The 22,244-nt window shown below is 46.0% G+C and overlaps 2 protein-coding genes across 3 annotated transcripts in view; one reads left to right on the top strand and one right to left on the bottom strand.

Annotated features, from left to right (window-relative positions):
• Positions 1-271: 271 nt before the first annotated feature.
• LOC107117337 (C-type lectin domain family 2 member D-like) lies at positions 272-21,761 on the bottom strand. 2 transcript variants are annotated; one of them, XM_015419433.1, is made up of 6 exons: positions 21,665-21,761; positions 14,910-15,182; positions 8,433-8,516; positions 6,527-6,732; positions 4,040-4,137; positions 272-1,173 (listed from the first exon to the last, which is right to left on the bottom strand). In XM_015419433.1, exons 2-6 carry the CDS (start codon positions 15,064-15,066, stop codon positions 1,059-1,061), a joined length of 660 nt encoding a protein of 219 aa, XP_015274919.1. In that variant the 5' UTR covers positions 15,067-15,182; positions 21,665-21,761; the 3' UTR covers positions 272-1,058. The 2 variants fall into 2 exon arrangements, with proteins under 2 accessions (XP_015274919.1, XP_015274918.1); XM_015419432.1 differs by lacking the exon at positions 21,665-21,761 and adding an exon at positions 18,071-18,165.
• A 93-nt stretch (positions 21,762-21,854) lies between these two features.
• Positions 21,855-22,244, top strand: part of LOC107117342 (killer cell lectin-like receptor subfamily B member 1B allele B) — a 12,996-nt gene continuing 12,606 nt past the window's right edge. Inside the window, exon 1 of the mRNA XM_015419440.1 lies at positions 21,855-21,916. Within this exon, the coding sequence (XP_015274926.1) occupies positions 21,888-21,916 (29 nt within the window). The 5' untranslated portion in view covers positions 21,855-21,887. The remainder of the gene's footprint in view (positions 21,917-22,244) is intronic.

Below are 22,244 nucleotides of genomic sequence, written 5' to 3'. Positions count from 1 at the left end.
CACCATCAAGCCTTCAGAACAGGCTTCAATATGGAAGATTTATTGTCTGAATCCTAGATCATTGCTAGGCCTTTACACCAACCAGGGTTCAGGCAATATCCTATAGTTACAGCCAATGTTCCCTCTAAGCTGTGGAATCTTGTGAGCAAAAATTCTACCTTGTGAGCTACTGGTATTAAAGTTGTGAGCAAGCAATTTGGCTACTGCATAAATTAGTTTGCTCTGGAGCCATCCTCCCTGAGCTAAGATAAAAATCTGTGAGCCAGAGGCTAAAAACTATGAGCTAGCTCACACTAACTCAGCTTAGAGGGAACACTGGTTACAGGTAAACCAATCAGCAACAGGATGATTTCATTGGTTCTCTGTCCATGTCAGAAGGGCAGTGGGGTGATCTGCAGCGCACTCCTCCCCTGCCTCCTACAGGCTAATTGAATGGAGTGTTAATTGGAGAACTAAGCTGGAGAAGAACATCTTATCTTGCAGGTGCAAGGCCACACTATGCTCTTCCTAGCACAACTGTGTGAAACTCTGGAGACAGAGACAAACAATTTCAGGCCTCAGCCAGGCTGAACCAAACTTTTTAGAACAGAACTCCTTTTTGAATGAACCAAACTTCTTGACACCTCCATCGATAAGGAGGTGTCCAGGACCATGCCCAAATTCTTGACAGCTTTCACCGGTGTCAGTGGTGCCACATCAAGGGTGGGAAGTCTGTGCCCCAATCCTGACCCCCACCCCCCAGCCACAGAACTTCCGTCATTGTTGGGTTCAGTCTCAGCCAGCTCTTTTTAAACCCTCCCACCACGGCCTCCAAACCCGTGGCTGAATTATGCGGGGAGGGAACTGGGTGGCCATCCATTCACAGATACACCTGGTGTCATCAGCATACTGATGGCACCCCAGCCCGAAACTCTGCACCAGCTGGGTGAGGGAACTCATATAGAAGTCAAATAGCATTGGGGAGAGGATTGCCCCTTGAAGTACCCCACATATTTAGGGGTGCCTACTTGACACCCTCTCTCCCAAAGCCACCCTCTGTCCATGTTATTTCTTCCTCTTCAGCTTGCTTCAGCTTTCCGGCAGATCCAAAAGAGTTCTGTGCGGCATCTTAAGGAGACAGGAGTGGCTTGATTGTTTAGATAAACACAATGTCCTTCTCCAATTATTTCCAGCCTGTAATACAAACACCATAAAGCTTGTATCAAAGAAGAGGTAGCCAAGTCCCAACAGATACAGATTCTTTCTTAGGGGAATACAGTTAACAGCAGTTTTCAAGAAAAGGATGCATAGAATTTACATTATCATTTTTTTTAAAGTACCCATAGGTACACTTTTATTAATTTTTCTTTTATAATCTACAACAAACTAATCTACACACTACAAACAGACACTCTACTACACATAACATGTATGCCAAGAGTACAGTTACATTATATGCTTATAACCAATTACTTAATTAATAGAAACGCTCTATCTCTTTCCATTCTTCTGTCTTCTGTGTTCTCAAGTCCATTATGCCATAATTGCCTAATCTTCTATTGTACTTACATTATACCAATCATAAAACTTTTTCCATGTTTTTTGAAATGTCCACTCTTTGCTTAATCTCATTTCTAAAGTTAGTTTATCATTTTCTGCTGTTTCAAAGAGTTTATTCACAAATTCCTGTTTTGTTGGTATCACCATAGTTTTCCAATATTTGGCATATAAAATTCTTGCAGCTGTCGTCATTATCATTGAACGCTTGTACAGATGAATTTGCAATGACCCTGCTCTTAGCTCTGCACACAATTCCAGCATTGCTGTCTGTAAAAACCCACATGTGCTTGGGGAAACAGTTTATCGGTCTGGACCTTTTGGAGGAGATATCTGCACAAGCTCCACCACCGCCACCACTTTTTGATTGGTCAAAACATTATTTCCCTCCTTCCCCTGAAACACAAACTAGTGGGAAGGGGACTCCAAAGGACCCTGTGATGGACAGCCCCTAGTTCCCCCCTCCCGGAGTTTCCACAGCCTCTCTGTTGTGGGTCAGCTGCTGGGCAAAGTTAACCCTGAAGGGCCAGAGGCATCTTCAGAAGAGGAACGGACATGTGAAGAAGGTCCCACCCCACAGGCTACTTCCACACTGCCTACCAATGATTCACAGCCCGATAGCAGTATCCCAGCTGTACAGTCCCATGGCTCAGTATCAGGGAGCACCCCACTATCCACCTTGCCTCCCCCGTCTCCAGGGCTGTTGGAGCACAGACGAAGGAGGGTTCAACATGAGATGTTGGAAAGACAGTGGAGTGTGCGATTAGGAGACCAGTGACACCTGGATCCAGACAGTAAGGATGTGTGTGTGTGTACATGCATGATGCAACCCAGCAGCAAGGCGGATGATAGAGAAAGGGGGAGTCTGGTTGTGGAAGCAACGCATCACTTTACGCCCAACCCTGCCGCTGCCACCCCTGCCTTGTGACTCTGGACCTTTGGACTGTATTTGGACTCTGATTTCTAGATTTGCCCACGAACCTGTTGCTACTGCCAAATTACCTACACTGCATTCAACCTGGCAGCTAGATTCTGAGCACTCATTGCCAGCTGTGCCCATGCCTCGTCTAGCTCACGCTACAGCCTGGCTGACCTGCCTTGCACCTAGCGTGTTCCAGGATGCTCTCATTGGCTGATGCCGCTTAGTATCTACCTACTTTCCCTGTAGGCAGGGATTTGCTGGATGCGTGCAGGGTGGAACAAGAGGCTGTCCCCATCACAGGTCTTTTGTCAGTTCTGTCAGCTTTCAACCCTGGGACGCTTGGCCTGCCTTCACAAGGGACATGTAACTACTAGGAGGTTAAAGTTATCTGGAAATGACACTTTTTATTTCTAATTTCTATGTTTCTCATCCCCAGTTCCCCTCGTTTGCATGTCTGTGTGCCTAGCACAAGCCTTTTAAAACTGGTTCCCCCTCTCTCAGCGGCTGTGTTGATCTTCCATCTTGATCCAACTGCTTAGCTCACCCTACTGAGAAAAGGTGAGAGAGAGAAGGAGAAGGAAGCCATCACTCATCTTCAGACTCTGGACCTTAGATCTGGGAAGGAAAGGAGCTTGTGGGTGGGGAGTACCATACCAAGGCCCCGGTCACACAAGAGGTTTTGGGCCGGGAGAGGGACGGATCGGGGGCACAGCAAACGGGCGCGATCCCACCGCAACATCTGGGAAGCGTTGTGCACCTGTCCCCGATCCGGCCCTTCTGCCCAAAACGCCGCAGCAAAAATAAACCACCTACCGAGGTGGTTCTTCCGGCAAGGCCGCATCAAGGCCGGCCGTGCGACCGCTGGTGCATCCTTCCACCGGCGCATCCCCAGCACATGCGCAGTTCGGCAGCCTCCCCTTCCTGACCGTGGCTTCCTCCCCGGCATCTGAGCATGCCGGGGAGCAACGGCGCCGTGGCTCAGGGAATCAATTGGATCCCGCCGTGGCGTCTCTATTTTGGTGCGGCTCTGATTAGCCACACTTCGCCTGTTTTTTATTCTGCCGTGTGGCCGGGACCCAAGTGATGCAAATTGTGTTTCGCTCCTGTTGTAATAAATACAGTTTTGCTTAAGCCAGGGTGTGTGAGTAGGGTGGCCAGCTCCAGGTTGGCAAACACCTGGAGATTTTGTGGGTGGAGTCTGAGGAGGGTGGGGTTTGGGGAGGGAGGGACTTCACTGGGGTGTAATGCCATGAGTCCACCTTCCAAAGCAGCCATTTTCTCCTGGTGATCAACTACAATCACCTGGAGATCAGTTATAACCCCCGGAGATCTCCAGCCACCACCTGAGGGCTGGCAACCCTACGTGTGAGTAGTGGGGAGGGAGGGCTTTACGAAAGGAGGCCCTAAGCCTTAAACCCGCCCTTACTTCCAGCACCCAAGTCACAATAAAGCTAAGTATTGTGCAGAATGACAACGTTCAGAGCAATAAAATGACCTCACCCACCATCACGTTCCAAACAATAGATATATCAACTGTTGAGGCCTTCCAGTCAAGACTATGAGGGAACAAACAAAACTCACGTTGAATTTTCTCCATTGGTCCATTTCCAGGGCTCATTTGGCTCTCTTTTGAGACCAATCCAAAAAGGGGCTTTGCCTTTGTGAGTCATCACAAAATCCTTTCGAGACAAGAAGGAGTGCACGTTAGAGCCCTGACTTGTAGTCAGCAAATGAGAATCAGTTTTCTTTCTTTAAAAAAGAATTGCACTTACTGGCACTTGTTCTGAGTTTTGCTTTGAGCAGTCACACATATTTGGGGATGAATCCTATGCTGATTGAGTCAAGGAGGCTTCTGGTGCTCTGGCAGCACTCTTGCTCCTCCCCACTATACAAATGCACCAGTGCTATGGGGTCCAGAAAACTATGACACTGCCTCTCAATGACACAAGCACAGCAAATTGTTTTGATCACATGCAGCTGTTGTCTGGCGGCCTATATGTAATGTCACCTGGGAGTCTACCGGCCCCCTTTCCTTGAAACTGAGTTAGGGCAGACACTATGTAAAGGGACTTGGGAAAGTACAATGTTGAATTTATGTACGTCAGGGCCTGTCAAGTCACAGCAGTCTAATGGCGACGCCAGCAAGGGGCTTTCCAGGCAAGTGAAGGCAGAGCTGGATTGCCATTGCCTTCCTCTGCAGAGTCTTCCTTGGTGGTCTCCCTTCCAAGTACCGACCCTGCTTAGCTTCTGAGATATGACAAGATCAGGCTATACCATGCCACCTTCCTTCATGCTGCTTTTGCAGTGTAGTTATTGCTTCTTCTACAGCCTACATCCAGCATAGCATACACTCCTTGTTCAAGCAAGGGTAGCTAACAGCCAAACAGCAGCAGATCAACCTATTTTGCTTGGCCTGCTGGCCCAATTCTCTGCTCAGGCAACAGAAGCAAGACCCTGAAGCTCAGGCAGGGCCGATGGTGCTCAGCTCTCTTTAGTGTGCCACTGCCAGCCCAAGCACAACCCTCATTTCCTACTACAATAGTTTGGTGGCACACCAACATCTTCATGGGTTGGTGCTGTGGGTTATTCATGACTCAGGCCAGAAATGTTGCTCTTCCCCAGGTTTTTTTTTTTTTTTTTTTTAAAAGAGGTAACAGTAGAGTTGCAAGGTCTTATCTGGCTGGTGGTGGTGGTGGTGGGGTCCCAGTCCCAGAGTTCTTTGTTTTTCCTTAAATGATTGAGCGTCCCCCTTGCAATGTGCCCGGTGTGATAATGTCACCTCCAGGTGACGTCACTGCGGCGGGCACATTGGTGCACATGAGGCTCTTTGGGGGCATCAGGGCCAGTGGATCTGGGGCCGCAAGAGTGGGTAAACTCTCGTTGGGGGAATGGAAACCCTAGGTGCTGGAACTATCAAGACACATGAAATGAAATTTTCAATCTGTATACTGAAAACTCATGAACTTTTATACATCTTAAGAAGAATTTTGTGACAGAGGTTCTGGAACTCCATTCCAGCACGTTCCACCAGAAAAAAAAGCCCTGCTCCTCCATACATCTGCAACTGGTCTAAGATGATCCTTATATTGGATATATATACATAGCCTTAGAGATGCCAGTGGATTCCTCAGCGGTTCGAAAACTTCGGCGAGTAGATAAAATGGGTACCACTCCTTAGAGAGGGTGAGCACACTAAACCCCCCGGTGGGGGAGATGTTAGCCGGCAAATGGAATGTCCAGTGCATAAGATCGAAAGCCTAGAAAGAACTCTTCGGCATCAAGAAAGCCTGTAATGGGCCGTCCAGCCAGGCAGTGGCAGTGCTGCGCTGCAACTTGAAGCAGTCCTGGAGAAAGCTGACGACATCAAGCCACGCTGAGGGAAAAATGCCGTTGGAACATGTCTGACCCTACAGCTGAACAAACTCCCTGTTGACTGCAAACGTGTGTGATTTAAAGATTTATATGTTGTCCTCCCTTACCCCTTTGAATCATTGTTAGTCCCGTGTGTATATGAGTAACTATAAATCGCTCAGAGCCAGCAGCTCTGCAGGATTGAGCAATTAATACATTGAAAGATGATTATTATTATTGTTATCATTATTATTATCATCATCTAACCATTGTAAAGAAATGCTTCAACAAACCCAGAGAGGATTTTAATGAAAAGACACAGCAGCCTTTCAGAGAGAACAGGAGGGGGGATAGGTAGGAAGGATAACTGAGAGTGATGATCCATAATAACTTTAATTGGCTTTAAACTGTCTTCCACCTCCTTTTCTGCATTCTTTTTTGCCATGGTAAATATTTATCTGGGATCTCACAGGGCAATTGGTGGGAAGGGAAGGCCATTTTGAGCAAAAGGATAGCTAGGGAGAGGAAAGGTTAAGTATATACACACACACCAGTCCCCTTTCAAACGCACATTGATTTTCATTACTAAAAACACTGGGGCTTTTATTACATGCATTTGGTTGTAATTTTTGTGTATTTTGCCATTAAGCTTCACAACCCCACTCTCTGTACAACAGAGATAACAGCCTGGCAGGCAACGGTATTGATGCTTCTCACCTTTTCCAGGCTGGGATTAAACGTGATCAAGGAGGCCTCCTGTGACAAGCAGAAACTCTGGCTGGAGGTCCAGTTCCTTTTTTCTTTTGAAAAGTAATAGCACATTCCTCGAGATCTAATCCAGTCAGTTGGGCAAGGCGGGACAGAGTGACAAAGCGGGACAGAGTGACAAGGCAGGACAGGCTCAGCTCTTTTTCTTGCTAGTACTGGGGAAGAAACAGATCGTTCACAGTGTCATATTATCTAACCGGGAAGCACAGATAGAAAGAAGACTGACTGCACAAGATCCAACATGTATCCCAGGTGCCCTTAGCACCTACATGCACAAATGTCTTAATGTTTCCAGCCGCTGTTTCCAGAGAGGCTGCCACATTGATCTGCTACAGCCAAAAGAGCTAAGCCTTGTGGCACCTTAAAAACTAGCAAATATATTAAGGCAGACAATTTCATGTGCCAGAGCTCAGGCAATCACTCATTTCCTCTACCCCTTAGAGGGTATCATTTCTGCATTCCACACAGCCCCAGTCACGAGCTTGTAATGTATTCAGAAGCTGCCATTAATGCATTAAGATATATGTGAAACACCTCATAGGGAAGCAATGTTAAGCTTCGTCTTGGGCAGGGATTAAAGCCCAAGGCAAATGTGTCCAATCACGTTCAAGCAAGCTGTAAGCGGGAACAAAGGTGATTGGCTCTTATACGCTCAATCGTATTGGTTGTTATGTGTATAGTAGGCGTGGCTATATTAGCCGGGAAATGTTTAAATACTGAGCAGCTACTATGGACAAGCTGTTCGGGCTATCAGATGTTGTACCGTGTTGGAGAAGTGTTCGTGTTGAAGATTAAACTTGAGTTTTTGCTGAAATCACTCTCTGACTATTTGTTAAGCGCTGGACTTAACAGAACTCTTTTCTCCTGAGATGGGAAGGAAGCGTGCCTCATTCCTTCGCTTCCAGAAGTGGCCTGTCAGATCAGACGCCCCTTCTCAGCTCTAGGTTTGTGGGAAGAGGGAAGCAGCAGAGTGGGCTGGATATAAACTACAGGCTTCGTTTTGCTGACCCATACAGTCTTGACATTTATTTAAAGCCAATGTCGTGTTTAGCTCTTGTCAGGGCTATTTTTGGGCAGGAACGCACAGGTATGGAGTTCCGGCTGGCTTCAGAGTTGGCCACGCCCACTACAGCCAAAACTTCTGCATGCGTGGCTACAGAGGGAAGGCCTGGAGAGCAACCCCCCCTGGCAACTCCAAAGTGGGCAGGCCAGGGGGGGCCCTGGAAGGATCAGGGAGGCATTTAAATGCCTTCCCCGGCCTGTCCAAGGGCCGGCTTGCCTGGGCTTCCCGCAGCCGTGGGGCACCCAGGCAAGCCAAGGGAAGGCATGGGGGTGTGGCCTAATATGCTAAAGAGCTGTGCTGTCAGGGGTGTGGCCTAATATGCTACTGAGTTTCTGCTGTTGGGTGTGGCCTATTATGCTAATGAGTTCCTGCTGGTCTTTTTCTACAAAAAAAACCCTGGCTCTTGTGAGGATGATGTTTTGTATTGCAGAAAGCAGAGGAGATGTTATATTCACAGCATGTAAGCATGAAACAGCAGGGCCCCACCAGTGGCATTCTGTCTGTGTAAAGGACATGTGAGGCCACAGTGCCACATGGCATCTATTCTCATGCCCTGATGCTCAGTTCAATATTCTGCTATAGGATCAGGTGGCAGGTGGGCCCAAAACAGAATCCTGACCCATATTTTCACAGCAACTCAGAGGATCAACTCATACCAGTCATCAAAAGTTACCAAAGCAGAGGCTGAATGGTGGGAATCGTTATCCACAAATATTTTTGACATGCTGTCTGAGGATATGCAGCTACATTTAATACAACCAGGAAGAAACATTTCAAGTTCAGCCAGCTTACCATCTGCAAAGATGACCAGGAAGGTGATTACGATAAATAATGCGACAGAACCCACAATGTATTTCCATAAAGGGGTATTCTGTGCTGAACTGCAAAAGGGAAAACATAATACTTGTTAGTTCTCCTACACCTCCCCCAATGGAAAAGACTTCTCCCTCCCCCACAAACCAAGATGTGACCGGAGTTCAGAAATCAACTTAAAAAACTGAGAACAGTTTTAAGAGTCTACAGAGTCTAGGATAGAGGAGTGTGTATTAAGAGGATAGGAAGTAGGCTTACAATTTCATGTGACCCCACTGGGGGCGGGGCCACAGTCATCTGAGGGAAAACTCTATGGTTTTCCCTCGGATGGTCGTGGCCCCGCTCCCAGTGTGCCCGGCGTAGTCGCGTCACTTCTGGGTGACGTGCATGTTGGGGTGGAGCTCCCCCCGGGGCCCGATCAGGCGGCGGCGGGGAACAGGCCTCTGGGGCGGGGGTTTCCCCACCCCCCGGGGGATTTGGCAAGCCTACTTCCTACCCTTTTAGTACACATTCCTCTATCCTAGACTCCGTAGACTCTTAAAACTACAGAGTTTAAAACTACAGAGTTTGCGCGCGCGCTCTCCCGGAGCTAGCCTGGAGTCCCCCGCTGTGGATAAAGGTAAGACTTGGGAACCCTAGTAGGAAGAGAAGTGCCAAGGTGGCAGAGAGGATTGTTGGAGAACCGACAGCCTGCTAAGAGCCTAGTAGAAAAGAGTAAGAGTCCAGGAGCACCTTAAAGACTGACTAATTTTGTGGTAGGGTAGGAGCTTTCATGAGTCACCATTCCCTTCTTCAGAAATGAACAGTGACCCACAAAAGCTCATATTCCATCACAAATTTTGTTAGTCTTTAAGGTGTTACTGAACTCTTGCTCTTTTCTACTGCTACAGACAGACTAACACAGCCACCCATCTTGATCTTGCTATGAGTCTAGTTACTGTAAATACAGCAGAAAGAGTGGTTTGGTTTGGTCCACTTGTACCCTAGGGGGAGCTGTGGAGCATTCTCTAGTGTTTAGGGTTTATTGAATGTTTTTCTCTTGCAGTTCAACCCACCTCTTGTTTCTCTCTCTGCCGTGTGTTAGTATGTGTTAGTGCTTGTGCTCCGAAGGCCTCTCTGTTGCATTAGTGGCCTGCAGTCAGTTATTGTCTTTTTGCAAAATCCTGTTGCAGTAAATCCATTGAAAACAAACTCCAAAGCAGCAGAATCCAGGAAATAATCCAGACATGGCTCAAAGTCAGCGGAAGCAAGACAAGTGGGCACAAGGAAGACAAACTAAAAAGCAGCAGAGCTGACGAAAACAACGGATGACGGAGGCATAGAGCTGAGGAAAGCCGTGACTAAATGCTATCTCTTTGGCATTAAGGGGAAACCTTGCCTTAGGCCAAGTGAAAATGCCAGATGGCAGGATGGTTGCAGACAGGCAAGGGGGGGGCTTCAGGGCTGTGGGCCCAGGAGCCACGGATGCATCTGCAGGGTCCACATCCTGCAACTTCCTGGAAGGTGCTGCACGGATAAGAGGATGATCTCTGCCTTCTTTGCAAAACTAATCCACAAACAGGCTGCCAAGGAGGTGGTCCCAGTCCTCCAGGTCCTGGTTTAGTGATGTATGGGACTGTTGCAAAAAGAGCTCTATTTCAGATGATCTGAAGAAGAGTTGACAAACTCATTTGTTACGAGATCTGACAAATGTCTCTTTGTCAGGCCAGTCCATGTGTGCCATAAAATGTAGCACCAGGTGCCAGAGATAAAAAAGGACACAGGCAAACCCAATTAACAATATTATTTTTACTCAAAATACAAACAAAAGCAATTGATTCCTAGCAGTGAAAACAAATGATTTACTGAAGAACCCACAAAGGCCCCAATAAATGTATTCAATCATATGCAAGACTAGTTTCCCCCCCCCAAAGGATACCATAAAAGGGGGAGTACTTTACATTTCCATAGTTGCCAGTTGCTTGAGGGCCGGGTAAGAGCCCTAGATGGGCTGGTTCCAGCCCCCAGGCCTTATATTTGACACCCATGATCTAAATGGCGTTTCTCTAAAACATCCCTTGAGTTTTTCCAGCTGTTAACTCCAGTTTGGTGTAGTGGTTAAGTGTGCGGACTCTAATCGGGGAGAACCAGGTTTGATTCCCCGCTCCTCCACTTGCACCTGGCTGGATGACCTTGGGCAAGCCATAGTTCTGAAAAGAGTTTGTCTTGAAAAAGAGCAGTTTCTGTCAAGAGCTCTCTGAGCCCCGCCTACCTCACAGGGTGTCTGTTGTGGGGAGGGGAAGGGAAAGGAGTTTTTAAACCGCTCTGAGACACCTTTGGGTAGTGAAGGGCGGGGTATAAATCCAATCTCTTCTCTTCTCCTTCTTCTTTTAAAACATTCAGCATTCAGTCTTTATATGTAATCAGTATATAACATAGTGGATAGAATGGGCATCAGTTGAATGACAAAGGAGGAATATCAAAGAGTCATTTGGAACAAAAATGCCTAAACATTTTGTTGTAATCCATGATACTGAGGAAGAATCAGCATGGATTCTGTCAGGGAAGATCTTGTCTCACTAACCTTTTAGAGTTCTTTGAGGGGGTGAACAAGCATGTGGACAAGGGTGACCCAGTAGATGCTGTTTACCTAGAATTCCAGAAAGCTTTTGATAAAGTTCCTCATCAAAGGCTCCCAAGTAAACTCAGCGGTCATGCGATAAGAGGGCAAGTCCTCTTGTGGAACAAAATCTGGTTAAGTAACCAGAAACAGAGAGTGAGTATAAATGGGCCATTTTCACAGTGGAAGGTGGTAAGCAGTGGGGGGTACCACAGGGCTTGGTACTAGGTCTGGTGCTTTTTAGCTTGTTTATTAATGATTTGGAGTTGGGAGTAAGCAGTGAAGTGGATACGTTTGCGGATGACACTAAGTTGTTCAGGGCAGTGAGGTGCTCCAGAGGGATCCGTCAAGGCTGGGCAAGTGGGTGTCAATGTGGCAAATGAGGTTCACATGGGCAAGTGCAAAGTAACACAGATTGGAGTCAAAAATCCTTACTGTAATTTACATTGATGGGATCTGAACTGGCAGTACCTGACCAGGAGAGAGATCTTGGTGTCATGGTAGATAACTCACTGAAAATGTTGACTCAGTATGCAACTGCAATAAAAAAAGGCAAATGCTGTGCTGGGGATGATTAGGAAGGGGAATTGAAAACAAATCAGCAAGGATCATAATGCCCCTTTATAAATCTATGGTGTGGCCTCATCTGGAATACTGTGTACAATTCTGGTCATCACACCGCAAAAAAGATATTATAGCATTGGAAAAGATGCAGAAAAGGACAACTAAAATGATTAAGGGAATGGAATACCTTCCTTATGAAGAAAGGTTTAAGAGGTTAAGGCTCTTTAGTTAGGAAAAATGAGGATTGAGGAGCAACATGATAGAGGCTTACAAAATTATGCATCAGATAGAGAAGGTAGAGAAAGAGGTACTTTTCTCCCTTCCTCACAGTACAAGAACTTGTAGGCACTCAATGAAATTAATGAGCAGTAAGCTTAGCACAGATAAAAGGAAGACCTTCTTCACCCAGAGAGTAATTAACACATGGAATTCACTGCCACAAGAAGTGATAGTGGCTATGAGCATAGACAGTTCAAGAGGGGATTGCATAAGCATATGGAGCAGAGGTCCATGATTGGCTATTAGTCACATGCTATAGATAATGATGCTCTGTGTTCTTGGTGCCTGGGGGACAACAGTGGGGAAGCTTCTGGAGTTCTGGCCTTCCTGGTGGACCTCCAGATGCACCTGGGTTTTGGTCACTGTGTGACACAGAGCGTTGGACTGGATGGGCCATTGGCCTGATCCAACATGGCTTCTCTTATGTTCTTATGTTCAAACACACACACCTGTCGCATTATGCCTTTGCAATTGCCTAGGGAAAGCTATCTGGAAACTAAATAGAAGCATTTCTTCATATACACAGATTTGTGTATCAATAGGGCAGGGATGCAAAGGTTCACACCTCTCCTCCCTTCCCCAGATAAGAAATTAGATAGCACTCAAGGTTGAACAAGAGACAGATTGTGTATATGTGTGTGTGTGTATATACACATACATACGCACACTATACACATACATACTAGAGTTGGGAGGAGGGACCAGGGTACTCGGAATCAATGCTCCCTCTAAGCTGTGGAGTCTTGTGAGCAAAAATCCTACTCTGTGAGCTACTGGCATTAAAGTTGGGAGAGAGCGATTTGGCTGCTGTCTAAATCGGTTTGCGCTGGAGCCCTCCTTCCTGAGCTAAGGCAGAAATGTGTGAGCCGGAGGCTAAAAGCCTGTGAGCTGGCTCACACTAACTCAGCTTAGAGGGACCAGTGTGCTCGGAAGCCATTTCCCCCCAGCTGCAACCTCTTTTCCTTGTTCCGTGGAACTCAAGGGAGCAAATATTAGTCAGGGACATGAATGGGATACACAGTGTGATCGGGCACAGAATGGGATGGTCTTTTAGTGGTCTTCCTGATTGACTCAGAGAATGGGGACTCAGCCTCATGAGAAGTCTAGCAGCAAATGGAAAATTTCTGAAAGAAGTCCAACTCTGGCTGATCTTTAAATAGCCTGAGTTTGGAGTGTGGTGGGGAGTGGGGAGTGGGGATAACAATCTATGGAGGAGGTTTCAAGGCATTACTCATTATAGCACCTTGCGACATGATACCTGCTGAATGAGAACTGCTTGTTTTAGAGAAATCCGAGCCCTTGCACAAATAAAGAGCACAAATATTGCTGGAAGCAGAAGCAGAAGACATTGGCGGCAGCGTTTGCAAGAAGGCAAAGGTACAGTGCAAGAGCTGACTGTTGTCCCCAGGGGCAGGCCTAGAAGAGAAAGCAAGAAGCAAGGTTAAAATTAAGGAGCCACACATCAGGAAATGGACAGGTGAATTTAACAAGTTTTTAAATGGGCTTGCAATATTGGGAAGTCTCCTAAGACCCTCAGTTTAGAAATGAGGTTAGACACCACCAATGCATTACGTCTCCCAGATCCTTGAACACATTGAAGCCCCATTATGCGCAGGTTTGTGCACTATGAACTCTAAGATCTGCCCAAGAAATGGAAATTCTGTATTAAAGAATTCTTCTGGAAACTGCTTGATGGCGGGCATCCTGCCTCCAGTCACGGGAAGTTCCTCCAGCCACAGGAGTCTTTCTTCAAGTTTTAAGTGGCTCCTCCATTGCAGACAGAGCACTTTATTATGAATGGAGGGATGGATACTCTGACTGTATCTAGTTCTCTGAATAGCATGTGCTGGCAGCCCTAATCTTGCTGCCATAGAAGTAATGCCAAGATGGAATGAATGGGTGCCAAATTCCCAAGCTGGTGACCTGATCTTGGACAAGATGAAATTGCATCAGTGGAAAACCACTGCTATGCTGGAAACGGTAGCCTAGGGCTGCGCCCCTTTACGTCTGTCTGTCTGTCTGTCTGTCTGTCTATCTATCTATCTATCATCTATCTATCACTGCTCATATAGAGATAGCCCTGAGCAGAAAATCAATCTGTCTGTCTGTCTGTCTGTCTGTCTGTCTATCTATCTATCACTGCTCATATAGAGATAGCCCTGAGCAGAAAATAAAATTATAAAATAAGATAATGCCTTACTTAGTGTTATTCTTCTGTTGTTTAATTATTGGCCCCATAAATTATGCCACACAGAGGGTAACGAAATCATTTATATCCAATAGTCAGCCCCTTAACTTCATGAAAACAGCCAGAGCTTGCACCAGGCATAGCTGAAAGTTTCTTGGGGTCTGCAGGACCACACTGAGCCCCCTGCCATGCTGATCAGTCTTAGACCTGTGTTATCACCAGCCTAACCTCCTCTGCATCCCATCACAAGGATGCCAGCAACATTCTTGACACTGCAGCACCACAGCTTGAAACAGCACTGCCTCCTCAGTCCTAATGCAGCGTGTTTTGTAACCCTTCATCAATAGCAGCCTGGAGAAAAAGGCTACCAGGAATCATTCACCAAAGGCTCATATGACCATCCCTCCAACATATGCCTACCTTTAAAGTTGCTGGTAGACACACCCTCTGACCTAGCAGCAAATGCTGCCAAATAACCTTCTATGGCCTTTGAGACTAACCCTTTTTCTCTCAGAGGCTGATTCTACATTGGCTTTTCCCTCTGTTGTTATACCAAACCCATGTTGGAACAGAAATTCCCCTCTGCATTGCACGCTGCTTTCACTTCCTTTGATCATCGTATTTTATGGTAGCCTCAACACTACATGCTGCTTTTGCTTCCTTTGATCATCAGGTTTTATGGTACCTTCTGCATAGGTTTGTGACTGTTTTATGGCCGTTCAGGGGTGACTTTGCAGTCAGTGGTTTTGAGCTGCACTTTTCCCTCCCAGTTGAGAAAATGTGGAGCAATGGCCACACACATCAGAGCAAAGTGTTTAGACAATACCTTCAGGAGCAAAATTCGCCTGCTCATATTTTTCTTCACAGGCAGATTCTACTTCCTTGGCGCTCTCAGTCATCTCAATCATCTGCTCAGGATTTCCATCACAACAGGGTTTCTCCTGCTCCATCAGATCTTTCCCAGATGTTTCTTTGTCTTCCATATTCCCTCTGTTCAGTAGATATGAGGCTCTAGGTGGGCCTCTCTCTCACAGACCATGATGACAAAAGCCTCCAGATTCAGGTTGGGTCACATGCAGAGTTCCTGACCTTGGCTTATCTTGAAAAGAAAGTTAGAATGTCAAAAGAGGCATGGTTTATCAGTCTCAGAGCAGGTGGGCTAGTGAAGTGATGCTGAAGTCATGTAAAAACCCAGGGCTATTTTTGGGCAGGAACGCACAGGAACGGAGTTCTGGTTGCCTCCTGAGTTGGCTACGCCCAGTAGGAACTCATTAGCATAACAGGCCACACCCAACAGCACAAACTCATTAGGACTGACTACATTAGGGGTATGTGGCCTAACATGCAAAGGAGTTCCTGGTACAAAAAAAGCCCTGGGTTTTGACAACAAACAAGGTAAACAGAATAAGAAGAAAAGGTGGGTGTGGCTGGATGATCACACATCTGGTAACCTGGGGGTGTGGCCTAATATCCCAACGAGCTGTGCTGTCAGGGGTGTAGCCTAATATGCTAATGAGTTTCGGCTGTTGGGTGTGGCCTATTATGCTAATGAGTTCCTGCTGGGCTTTTTCTACAAAAAAAGCCCTGTAAAAACCTAATCGTGACAGGGCACACAAAAACAACTTTCAATCACTTTGTATATCGTGCAACATATCTTATGATTCTGATCACATATCTATTTTGCCAATTTCCTTTAAAAATGGAAGAGCATCCTTTTTAATATTATTCCGGATGATTACAAAGTGTGGACTGAATAAAAAAGTTGTTCATGGAGATATTCATACTAGATGATTGGGTATACATTAACTAAGCCTCTGTTATGAAGTTTTTCAGTTAATGAAAGTGTTTATTTATTATTTATCAATTTCGATTGATATTCCGCCTTGCCTATATAAGCAGGCTCAAGGTGGCGTACAACAGGTAAAATACAATAAAACACAGATGTGGAAACACAATACTATAAATACTATAAAATATCACAAAACAAACCATATATATATGTGCAGTTAAGTGCAGATGGCAATTGCTGTAAGATGATCCAATGCAGCTAAACCAGTATCAAAGTTGTTCTTAATGCCGGTAACGTGAGGGCTGTAGCAGTTCAGTTTTTAATAGCTCACTCACTGTTGGTTGTTTAAAGCACCAAGATAGAGGTAATGGTGCATTTATAGAAGATGCTGGGCTGAACACTATTTTATTCAATACATTCTTTTAAACCAAAGTTTTTTGTAAACCTGGGAAATCATACCCACAGTGCTACCTTTCATTCAATTCAGGAGCTCTCTTTCCTTTATAATTATAAGGAATTCAATTGTTTTAGAGAGGTTATGTTGATTTAAGGCCCCGGTCACACGGAGCATTAGCCACGCTACAGAGATGGAAGATAGGCGGATTTTCCGGGCACGATCACACCGTCACATCTGGGAAGCATAGAACTCCCGTGGCGAACCCGAGGCTTCCCGCCGAAGATGCGGGGTAAAAAACTAGTACCTCGGAGGTGCTAGTTTCCGGAAACTGCGGGGCAAGGGCAGGCGCCTGATTGCGTTTCCAGTGGAATCCCATGGCATCTGGCGCCCGCCCATGTCCCGTCGCAAAGAAGGGTTTTTTAAAAAAGTCTCCACAGGATCCGCACAAGCACCCAACAGCGCAAGCGCATACTTGGGTTAAAAAAAACCCCGTTTGCCATAGCAGCGCCGCTTCTTTGCCGCGCCGTCTGATCGGCACCTCCCCAGGCTCCCCACCACCACCATCGGACGTTGGCGGGATGTGTGATCCCACGGCCGTGCTGTAGTTCGCTCCGGGGCAAACAGCCACGCCTCCCCCCCGTGATATCCGGCCCGTGTGACCGGGGCCTAAGTCACCCTATTAGCCCTGAAAAACTGACTTTGGCCCCGATCACATGTGCCAGATAACACGTGGGGGAAGTGAGGCTATTTGCTCTGAAGTAATTTGACCTGCCACTGTGCAATCATACGCAAGGGCAGGTGAATCGGATTTTTTTTTCCGCCGCGTGTTTCCGGTGCACTTCAACGAGGGATCAGTGACGCAATGGGAGTGCGCTGGAGCGATCACACAGGAAAGTCCGTCACAAACCCGTTTGATAGTGCACTTTCCCAGGTATTTTTTAACTCAGCTTCTTCGGAGGAAAAAGACGGGTTGCCGACGGGTGCGGGACACTTGCCAGATGTTCCCATGTGACCGCGCCCTTAAAATCCACCCGGCATCCGTCCCTATCGCGTGGCTAATTCTGTGTGTGAACGGGGCCTTTCTTTTGCAAGGCAGAGAAGTTATTTGGGCTCATCAAAATCAACTCAGCATTTTGTGCAGCTCTGTGACAATTTATTGTCCATGAGATACTTATTTATTGACTTCCATTATTTATAGTCTGCCTTTCTCACTGGGACTCAAGTGGATTACCCAGAGTGAGTCCATACAATCAACAGGATGGGACATTAATTGAACAATGCAATAGAATTAGCGTTGTGGAGCCAACAACACATCTAAAAACAGAACTGAAGCACAGCTCAAATATTAACATGACATATTAAAAACTGCAAGAATTACACAGTAGGATCCTACTTACAGCAAGCTATACACAGGAGTATAGGCTACAGTCTCTAATGATTTATCCAAGTAACTGTGCATTTTGTACAGTGTGACCCTGTTGCCTGCATAGAAAAGCTCTCTTCAATACTTCAGTTTTGTTTACTTTGCAGAAAGCCAGGAAAGCAGAACTCTAATCTTTTCTAGAGTTTAAGCATTTTAAAGAGGGATCTTGTATCACTTTTCTTTCCACTACTGAGATATCCTTGGTGCATGTGTCTACCACCTTGCATTCATACCCACAACTTGGATGCACATCCCCTTTAAGCTCTGTCTCTCCAACCCCATTGCCTGATAATCATAACACACACTCTCCCCCCCCCCAGCTCCCACACACCTTTCCCCAAAGGAACCAGATTTCCACACCAGCTTTTTCAAACTTACCATCCCATTACAAGAGGCAGCAGGATAAGATCTTGCATGGAGGAGCTGATCTAATATGGACTATAAGCAACCAGATACCACTCTATGTCAGCAGAAAAGCAATTCCTAGTGATGTCTTAACTGTGTTCTGTTGTGTGCTAATAATAGGTGCAGGATGGAATGCCAGCAATGAGTCATGTATCTGGCTGCTCTGTAACTTGAGTGAGATGCAGGGCTTTTTTCTTGGGGAACATGCCTCTTTAACAAAATTCTTTTTAAAAAGTTTAAAAGTTCATGAGTTTTCAGTATACAGATGGAAAACTTCATTTCCCTCTTAAGAGTTCTGGCACCTCTTTAAAAAAAAAAAAAAAGTGCCCTGCAGATAAGCTCACAAAAGCTTATACCCAGAATTAAGCACTGTTGGTCTTAAAGGTGCCGCTGGACTCAAATGGTGTTCTTGGGTCAGATGACTGAGCTGAACCTTTTCTCAGTGTTGGCTCCCCCAACCACACTTCCTTCCAAGTACAGCCCTTTACCCTGTACTGACAAGTTATTCATCAGATCTAAATCTTGCCTGGCCCTGTCTCATACACATGCGGTCCAAAAGAGTATTCAGCTGTCCTCAACCAGAGCCAGGGCTTTTTAGGACCTTGCTGAATGCTGCCTCATCCTTCACCCCCAGTAGCATCTGAAATGTTATCCCAGCTCATTAGTTCTCTGCACTGCATTCTGCAGCAGCACAAAAATAAGTTTGCTGAAGACAAAAGATAAGCTCCTAAGTGCAATTCAATTGAAGTTTAAGTCCCGTGGAGACTTTCTCAAATACAACCAGGGGTCATTTCGTAGAAAAAGAGGTGCAGGAGCTCATTAGCATAACTCATTAGCATGGCTTATTTGCATATGCCACACCCCCTGACATCACCGGAAGTGTGTCAGAAGGCAACACCCACTGTTTTGGATTGCTAGCTATTGGGGGGGGGGAGAACGTGCAGATCTGTCCTCACAGAAGAGGGAGAGCTTGTACCTGAATAAAGCTTGGTCTTAAAGGTGCCACTGGACTGTTTTGGCTGGGAGGGCGGGGGAGCTCTACAACTTACCTGGCTGCTTCTTGCTCTGACTGAGGGCTACTGGGAGCAGGGGGTGGGGCTTGTTGCATGTGCCCGCCCCCTGGGCTCTTTACTGCCGGAGCTCCGCTCCTGTGCGCTCCTGCAGGAAATGACCCCTGAATGCAACCATTAGCTCTATTCCAAAATGCATATTGCCCCAGTGCCGTCCATTCTGGCATAGGCCAATAAGATTCAGAGATCTCATCATTTCAGCTAGTTTTCAACTATTCCACACACGCCCCCATTCTGGGTTAGTGTGTTCAAGAGAAAGCAACTTAGTTTGACGCAGGACTCAGCTCTAGAATCTATTTTCAGTGGTAGGAATCAACCCTGAAATATGCCAATTAAGTTGAGCACCTTAGAGTATGTAGTAGTGTCACCAATAATTTGTAGAAAAACAAGGAGGGGCTGTGGCTCATTGGTGAGCATCTGCTTGACATCCAGAAGGTCCCAAGTTAGACCTCTGGCATCTCCAGCTGACTAGGTAGTAGGAGATGGGACAGACCTCTCTGCCTGAGAACCCTACCAGTCTGAATAGGCAATACTGACTTTGATGAACCAAGGGTCTGATTCAGTATAAGGCAGCTTCAAGTGTTTTGTTCCTTTAACACAGGAGCCATGAGGAAACACATTGGATCTCTCCTTCTTTCACCTGATATCTACACAGACTAGGACAGGTGTATCTTTTCTCCCCATCTTGGGTCCTGGTCACACAAGTGAGATAATCTGGGGGGGAAGTGAGGCTTTTTAGACCTGGAGCAAAATGAAGCGCGGTATCACGATCTGACGTTCCCCAAGGCTCTGTGCTCAGGCCATCCGCCGCCAATCATGTGAAGCGTGGCAACGAAGCAGTACTGCATTTGTGCACATGCGTGGGATGTGGACGGGTGCTGGATACAATGGGATACCAGCACTTCCGCAATCAGACGCCTGCCCGCACTGTACGTTTTTCGGATGATACTGCATTTTCCCTAGTATCTTTTAACTCCGCTTCTTCGGCCGGATGCTACAGGTTGGAGACGGGCGTGTGATGCTTGCCAGATGTTGCTGTATGATCGCGCCAGTTTAATCCGCCCACAAGCCGTCCCTCTCGCATGGCAAATTCTCCGTGTGACCGGAACCTTGATCTATCTCCCTTATTTTCCAGATCACACTGCACTACAGCTGGCACTTAACTCCTCTCTGCAATTTAGGCCTCACCTCTGGAACACTGGGCACCTCTCCTCCAACAGACCCACTTCTCCTCCATTCTATTCCCCCATTTCCCCCCCATTTACATTTTCTACTTAGAAGTAACTCCAAATTAAAGTAGCTTTCGTCGATTGAGGGCAGCCGTGTTGGTCTGAAGCAATAGAACAAAGTTAGAGTCCAGTGGCACCTTTAAGACCAACAAAGTTTTATTCAAGGTGTCAGCTTTTGTGTTCTGGTGACAAGAAAAATACTCTACACAGCCAAGATGCTTTAAAGTTTGCCTCCATGCTAGAAAGGAGATGGATGAGATCTAATGACTGAATTCTCACAATTTAGGTACACCACTCTGCAGTTCTGACATATTTATTACCTGTGTTGTCCCCCCCCACCCCAAACAGATGATAACCAGAAACCCAGCTTGTCATTCCTTTTATCTGTTAAAACCCATCTTCATTATTTTGCATGCTAATTTAACAAGCCACCCTGTATATATACAAGTATGATCTGTAATTCCATTTCATTGTCTGATGAAGTGTGCGTGCACACAAAAGCTCACACCTTGAATAAAACTATGTTGGTCTTAAAGGTGCCACTGGACTCTAACTTTGTTTTATTGTTGAGATAAGGAATGTGCTATTTATTTGTGGTTTATTTTAGTATTTGCTAATGTTTGCTTAAAATAAGCCCCCTCTTGAGTCAAATCGCTCAATAAACTCCATATATTCCTTTTTAATTCTTTAAATTGCTTTTCTGTCATCCTTTTCCCAACTGAAAACTTGATACTTTCACTCCCATCTCTATAGATTAAACATCCTGGTTTCCCAGACCCTGCACAAACACACAAGCCAATTCCCCATGTTAATCTGGACGTATGTTCACTTGTTCGTTGGGGTGTGGTAACACATTCCCACCCAACACTGAATAACTGTGGCTTGTTCTCACACACATTCAGATTTCAAGGCAGGACCTCACCCCGACAAGAGTCTTTTTCATAGCATTCAGAAGTGGAGGGGCTTCCCACCTTCTCTGAAAGTTACAAGAAAGTGTCCACACAACTAGCAGCTCATGCATATTTACTCAAAACTTCGCCCTGCTAAGTTCAATGTAGCTTACACCCAAGAAAATGGGGGAGAAGGATAAAATATTTATAATATTTAGATTAAAAACAACTCCCAATAAAGTATTAATAGTGCTGCAACAACCCCAATTTCAAGATCTCTGTCCATGACAAGTTGCAGATATATTTCTAGACACAAGCTCAGCGTGCCTCAGTAGAAAAAGATATTGAAGAAGATGATATTAGGAGCATGCCACCTACCCTTGCCTGCCGCTGGTACTCCCCTCTGATAATTCATCTGTCACTCTCTGGGCTGCTGTATTCCACTCACTGCTCCACTCAAAAAAGCAACTTGAGCACCCTGTCACAAGAGCAAGAAATAAATCAAGGGCAGCAGGGCTGCAAGCAGAGACTGTTACGTCAGGAGAGTCATTCTGGATTTTGATACGAAGTGTTCTTGGCCTGTTTCCTTTCCTCCCATCACATGGAGAAGCTCTCAGATGAGGATTTCCGGTAAGGAAACTCCAGACTAAGTATTGTGCAATTCGATCACCATGCCTTGTCTTTTAACTCAGTGTGTTTCAACAAAGAATAACAGAAGCACACAGTCTATAATCCCACCAGTGTCTCCTGGGCTGTCGAGTTGGGTTTTAGCTAGATTTTATTCTGTCTAAACTTGACTGGTTGCAGGAATGAAGGGGGGGGGGGAGGAGGAAGGCACACTCTCCATTTAACTCCCTGTGCTGTGTTTGTCTGTCTTTGGAAGGGGTTTCTCCTTTTACATTGAAAAAGTGTGTCACCAGCACTTCTAGCTCTACAAGATAAGGTATCCATTAAACAT

This window comes from Gekko japonicus, unplaced genomic scaffold (genome assembly GCF_001447785.1).
Source record: "Gekko japonicus isolate JY-2015 unplaced genomic scaffold, Gekko_japonicus_V1.1 scaffold554, whole genome shotgun sequence".
Lineage (NCBI taxonomy): Eukaryota > Metazoa > Chordata > Lepidosauria > Squamata > Gekkonidae > Gekko > Gekko japonicus.
This window is presented reverse-complemented; position numbering and strand designations above follow the sequence as displayed.

What these genes read in the sequence shown, in the direction of transcription:
- LOC107117337 (XM_015419433.1), bottom strand. Translation starts at nt 15,066, where the DNA reads ATGGAAGACAAAGAAACATCTGGGAAAGATCTGATGGAGCAGGAGAAA. An exon ending in CCTGGTCATCTTTGCAGATG is followed by an intron (nt 6,733 to 8,432) that starts GTAAGCTGGCTG and finishes TTTCTTCCCCAG; the next exon opens with TACTAGCAAGAAAAAGAGCT. An exon ending in TTAATCCCAGCCTGGAAAAG is followed by an intron (nt 4,138 to 6,526) that starts GTGAGAAGCATC and finishes TTGTCTCGAAAG; the next exon opens with GATTTTGTGATGACTCACAA.